Source organism: Triticum dicoccoides, chromosome 6B, assembly GCF_002162155.2.
Source record: "Triticum dicoccoides isolate Atlit2015 ecotype Zavitan chromosome 6B, WEW_v2.0, whole genome shotgun sequence".
NCBI classification, from domain to species: domain Eukaryota; kingdom Viridiplantae; phylum Streptophyta; class Magnoliopsida; order Poales; family Poaceae; genus Triticum; species Triticum dicoccoides.
The window spans coordinates 533,372,087-533,377,914 of NC_041391.1; the positions used below are offsets into that span (position 1 = coordinate 533,372,087).

Consider the following 5,828-nt stretch of genomic DNA (forward strand, 5'->3'; position numbering starts at 1 on the left):
TTTAAAAGTCTAAGGTCAAGCAACAGTTAACTGTGATTGTAGCAGATGGACTACATAGAAACTAATCATCATACATGGTGTCATGGAGTAGGTATGCCCCGGTGAAAACTAATGACAGCCTAAGAAAGTGCACTCTTTAGCTTGAAAGGAGGAATTGCAAGGAAATATCGCCTTTTTTGGTTACCTGCAGAATGTTAGTTTTTTGCAGCTCCTCCACCTTGGACTTCGTCTTGACTTCACATTCAGATAGCAGGGATTTGTAATGCTCAACCTTGCAATCTCAACTCAGGAATGTCTTCTTTTTTCTGCCTCACGTCACTTGTTTTTTGCTGTTACCATTTCGTAAGCACCACCAAGGGAAGAAAACGGTAATCATTTAAAATGGTAATAGTCATATCTTCAGTTAAGAAATCAAATGCTTATTTGTTCGGTTACTTGCAGAGTAAGACCTAAGTGTGTACAGCTACTTTTACTATCTGTACAAATTTTAGTGGTTGTCAATCTGGAGATTAGAAATAAAGGATAGCAAGAGAATATAAACATAGGTAATAGTAACAACACAATGAAAATATAGCAAGAGAAATTTCTAAAGTTTTGGCTAAAAAAACTAAAAAAAGGGGGCAGCCTGGAGCACGTTGCTGAGTAGCTCCGCTTGCACAGGGTCCGGGGGAAGGGTCTGACCACTCTGGGTCTTTTGTACGCAGCCTTTCCCTACATTTATGCAAGAGGCTGTTTCGAGGACTCGAACCTGCAGGAGGTAACAGCTTTACCGCTGCGCCCATGCTCCCCGTCTGGCTAAAAAACTAAGGATTTAAAAATTAGAAGGCAACAATGCAGCATAAATTGTATAAACATTTCTCAAAGTAATATATGGGTTTATTACACATGCACGCATCAAGCTATCGTTTATCCAAATTATTTAGGATATTATTATTCAAAACTTAACAGAATATACTGCCAAATATTTTGAAACACAGGAAATGCTATATAAATGAAGATACATATGAAAAAAGAGAGCAGGGAACACACATTTTGTATCATCCAATAGATGTTGCACACTGCCATGGAACACCAGAGCGAACAGTACCAAGTCTACACGGAAAGTTTTCAATGACCACAATATGTATTCGAAAGGTGACCCTCACGCCTATGGTTTTCGATTAAGCTTTATGAATATTGTAGATTACCTGCAATCACTCAAAGAATGGATAGTTCTTGTGATGGTAAGAGGCGATGACCAGTCCTCGGAAGGTTGTCCTAGGGAGATGAGCGGTGTGACAATCATCCGGTAGTGAGGCCAGCTGCAGCGCAACATTGGTTGAGTCTGGAAGAGTGGACAACGCAGGGGCATGAAGTGGAAGTGTGAAATCAAACCTGAAGATTAAATGACTTACAGTTAAAGACGCCAAAAAAGAACTTGATGTAACTACAAAGTTGCCGACACGCTTTATATTTGTAATAAAAGCAGAATGCTTTAAACAAAGTTATGTGTCAGAATAAAAGGAGTTGGTCTTGTCATGTATTCAGCCCAACCAACACTACGCAATTTCTTATAAAAACGAAGTGGGATCCAAGCTGGCATGTAAATAAATCAGAACTGGAGATCATAAAATACAAATTCTGCCTAATGCTAGAACAACATCAGTAGCAGGAGTTACATAGCAAAATTGGTGTAGGAATTTTAACTATGGTAACCAAAAGAATGAAATGATTTTACACACCTGCGGTAGAGAAAAATAGTGAGCACTGGCAGCTAACCCCACAATGGAAGAGAGAACCTTGCATCACCTTGAGTGGCCAACCTACAGAATGGAACCATATAAGGTGTTAACAGATGTGTGAGATATGAAAGAGAAAAGGTACATACCCAACTAATTACATAAACGCACCTCTGCAGCTAAATACATATTTATACCTCCACTAGAATCTTTGCACCATAAGAAGTTTTTGTTCCTGGTATGCGCCATATGGATCCAATCCAAGGTGCCATGAACTTGTATCAGAGAATACCATGTTGTCCCTTTTGACTCTATCTTGTATCATAGATAGATAACCATTGGCCATAATCCTAGAGCGGCAGAAGATACTTATGACTAATGAAAGAAAGGTGTGAATGAATCAAAATAACAGGAGGTGCTAATGATTCTTTTAAAGCAGGAGGTGCTAACTTAAAATACAATCATATAGAAATATCACTGATGTTAAACCTCACTTGACTCAGAACTACTTCTGATTCTTTTTTGCATAACGTCATGCAACAATATTAGGTACAATCAATTACTAGCAATCGAGAACCACAACAGCACACTTGTGTATTGACAAAAGATTGCATCACTTTCAACATCTGGCTATTCAGTTATTCAGATGTTATGGCAATGGATGTAGAAAAATAAATCTTTTCAAGTGCATTATTAAGCGACTGTCCTGCCACCATTAATTACCACTTAACTCTTCTACAATGGCTTTCTGGATTGGGGTGTCCTGATCTAGAGTCAACATGTTTTCAGCGGTGATTAACCTGTTATTTTCAGCCAATGCAGTCCAGTTCTGATTAGACGGTATACGGTAACTGTGCCCTGCTCAAGACGGAGACTGACAGACAGGGAGGAGCGGAGGAACGAGGCAGCAGCGGCGCTGTCCTACCACGGGGAGAGGATGAAGGAGGAGAAGAATGGTGGTGGCGAAGCAATGGAAACGAGCGCAAAAGGAGGGGCCCGAGCGGCGGGTAGGGTTTTCTACCGCTAGTGGACTGGACTTCTATCTCACACAGAGAAAAAAATGGACGGTTCAGATCAGAGGGAGCACCAGATCTAACGGCCGCAAATGCATGGCCCTGCGAAGCCCCTTTATTCACCACCTATTAAGAAGAGAGATACAAATAAAATCAAAGTTTTTTCCTGTCAGAAGCGAGCAATCTATGTTTAATATAGTATGTTCTTACCATTGTGTCACCAGAGAAGATACCATGGCTGAGTGATCAGCCCGGAAAATATCATCCACTCGGAAGAACTTATCATGAATTATACATGAGTTCAACATGATGCAATGATATGAGGATGATGGTACGATCAATAACCAAAAAGTTAATTATTATCAGTGCTAGTCTTTCACCTCGGATCAATACAGAATATCTTTCCTTGAAATACATAACCGCCAAACAGGGCGGAAATGTAACTAGTCTCAGAGCTACAATGTACAGCACAATTTTTGCAAAATTGAATTACATGGTTGGCTATTGAATTGATATATTTCATTTCATCCTACATCCAGTGTCTACAGCTAAAACACGCTGAGCAAAGAATTTTGCACAATGGGAAGATATAATATAACAACTCAGAGGTACCTTCTGAGGGAAAGCATGCCACAATTGGAGATGACAATCCTCTGTACCTCCGGCTCTGATAATCTTGCCAACATAATTCAATAGCTAATTATTCATTATCTGGATGCTGAGACTGTATATTCTTGAGGTAATATTCCATGTGTATTCTTGAAGAGAAGCACTCGAGCCACAGCTTTGGCGCTGCAGGATGCATATTGTAGAGGTTGAAAATGAACCTCTTCTCTGAGTTAGCAAGCACAGTTGCAGGGGCTAATGGTCTTTTAAGAAGACCATAACTTTGGAGCCACCGAAGCATTGCATACCTAGGCTTGACCCGGTTCTCCAAATCAAAGCACAGTAATGCTGGGAAGCAATCAAGATACTCCAAAGAGTATCCCAGATCCAGAGTCATGTAGTTTAACTTTTCATTGAGCATCTCCTTGCCTTGGTTCAGCACCTTTGGGAACACACTCACGATCCGACACAGCATCTTGTACTCCACCCCTCTTTCCAGGAGGTAGTCAAATCGCTCATTCAGCATTTCCCGAGTGCTGTGCAGAACAGGAAGTACGTGTGCGGCTATCTTGTTCTCACCATACCCAATGCTCTTCAAGAACTCAAGCTTGGTGTCCACATGCTGTGCATTCATCGCCGCCTTCACCTTAACCATTCTGTCTGAGAATGCTCTCTCCACCTCCATATCATAACTAGTATCCTCCAACACGAAATCTGGTGATAAATACCGCAAGCTCTCACCACCACCAGAAATCTTCTCCAGGAAACGATGATTCAGTCCCATTGCACGCAGCACACCAGGGAGGTTCTCCAGTCTGTTCCTCCCAACCACATACGGGTGCGTCTTCACCGCCACATCGACCTCATCATCTGCCAACCCAACTCTCCTCAGGTACTCTGGCACTGAGATCACCACATCATCAAAATCAAGATCCAAAACCCCAGGATTGCTCAGTAAGAACCTCCCTGCCTCCTCCCCTGCCAGCCCCAGCCTCTTGAAGAATTTCAACCTCTCACCAATCCGCTCCTCCTTAAGCTCAAGAAAAACCCTCTGATTGCACCCAACAAGCCCCCCGATGCTCCCAATCTTCACCCCAGCATCGTAGAACATCTGCATCCTGCCGCACACTCGCAAGAAGACATCAATGTCATTGCTAGCCCCCAAATCCGGACCCAATCCTCCATACGCCATCATAAGATCATCGACAAGGGGGGCACTGCTGGAGAGATCGTTCTCAATAAGCGAGGGGAAAGAGAGGCAGGCAGCGATAATCGCAGCACGGGGCAGCGGGCGGAGGCTTTCCTCGAGGGCGACGAGGCGGGCGGAGATGAGGTCGGGAGGGACTTGGAGGAGGACATTGGGGAATAGCAGGCCGAGGCGGGACCACGGGAAGCCGAAATGCGCGAGCGCGGCAACGGCGGGGAGGAGGGACGGATGGTCAGTGAGGAACATGAGATCGGAATCGGTGGAGGGGGGCAAGCCGATGGACTCGAGGAAGAAGGGAAGCTCGTTGAGCGGATGGTAGGAGAGGTGGCGGCGGAGGAGGGAGGGGAGGTCGGAGGAGGGGAGCGTACTGGGCACGGCTGGGATGCCGGCGAGGAAGGTGTGGAGGGAGCACGGCGCGAGCGCAGTGATTGAGTCGGCGTGGGAGGAGGGGAGGCAGCGCGTTGAGATGAGGTAGTCGGAGACGGCGGTGCGAGCAGCGGGGACGGCGGCGCGGCGGAGTCGGTACGGAAGATTCCGTAGCTTCGGGAACCCCGAAGACTCCGTGGAGAGGAAGCGGCGGAGCGCGGCGCGTAGGAGTGGCATGACGGTGCTGCGCCGGTGTGCTGCCCTGCTCCACGCCATTGCTCTCCTTGAGCCAGGGCCAGGGGATATCGACCCGAGGGGTTAGGGTTTGTCAGAGCATCCCTAACCGATCCCTGTAAAGCTTTACACGAGTAAAAAATCAGTTTTTCCCTTTCAAATTGCACCCAACCGGTCCATTGTAATGTTTAGAGCATCTTTAACCGTTCGCCCCCACGAAATTAAAATAGCATCGTCTCGAAGTCAACCGGGCATGGGAGCTCGGGTTCCCAACCGACCCATAAGTTCACCCTCCACACCCCCCCCCCCTCCGATTTCGGCCCAATTTCCACCCACATTTGGCGTGCTTCGGCACAAATTCAATAGAACTAATTTTTATCACATAGTTCATCGCAGAAATCAATACAGGTTAAATAGTTTAACGAATCAGACTCATAATTCAAACACAAATAAAAACTCATATTTCATCACACGTCGAGCTAGGCGTTGCCCTTGAGCCTCCATAGGTGCTCCACCAGATCATGCTGCAGTTTTTAATGCACATGTGGGTCTTGGATCTCCTCACACATATTGAGGAAGGCAGCACAGGTTGCCGGTAGCTGGTGATCAACTTGGGCAAGAGGACCCTCGCTATAATATGGTTCGGTGTTAAACAATGTCTCTTCCTGCTCGCTCTCAATGATC

General features: G+C 45.4%; 1 protein-coding gene across 8 annotated transcripts in view; it reads right to left on the reverse strand.

The window, feature by feature from the left end:
* Window positions 1-5,221, reverse strand: part of LOC119323047 (transcription termination factor MTEF18, mitochondrial-like) — a 9,303-nt gene extending 4,082 nt beyond the window's left edge. Inside the window, exons 1-6 of one of the 8 annotated variants that reach the window (XM_037596624.1) lie at window positions 2,806-5,221; window positions 1,890-2,068; window positions 1,722-1,802; window positions 1,188-1,374; window positions 1,030-1,092; window positions 185-329 (exon numbers count right to left, since the gene is read on the reverse strand). In XM_037596624.1, coding sequence (XP_037452521.1) covers window positions 3,432-5,186 — 1,755 coding nt within the window. In that variant the 5' untranslated portion in view covers window positions 5,187-5,221 and the 3' untranslated portion in view covers window positions 185-329; window positions 1,030-1,092; window positions 1,188-1,374; ... (1 more) ...; window positions 1,890-2,068; window positions 2,806-3,431. Of the gene's footprint in view, window positions 1-184; window positions 1,375-1,721; window positions 1,803-1,889; window positions 2,069-2,805 lie in introns of all 8 variants that reach the window. The other 7 variants (XM_037596619.1, XM_037596620.1, XM_037596621.1 and 4 more) reach the window with 7 other exon arrangements.
* Window positions 5,222-5,828: the final 607 nt, after the last annotated feature.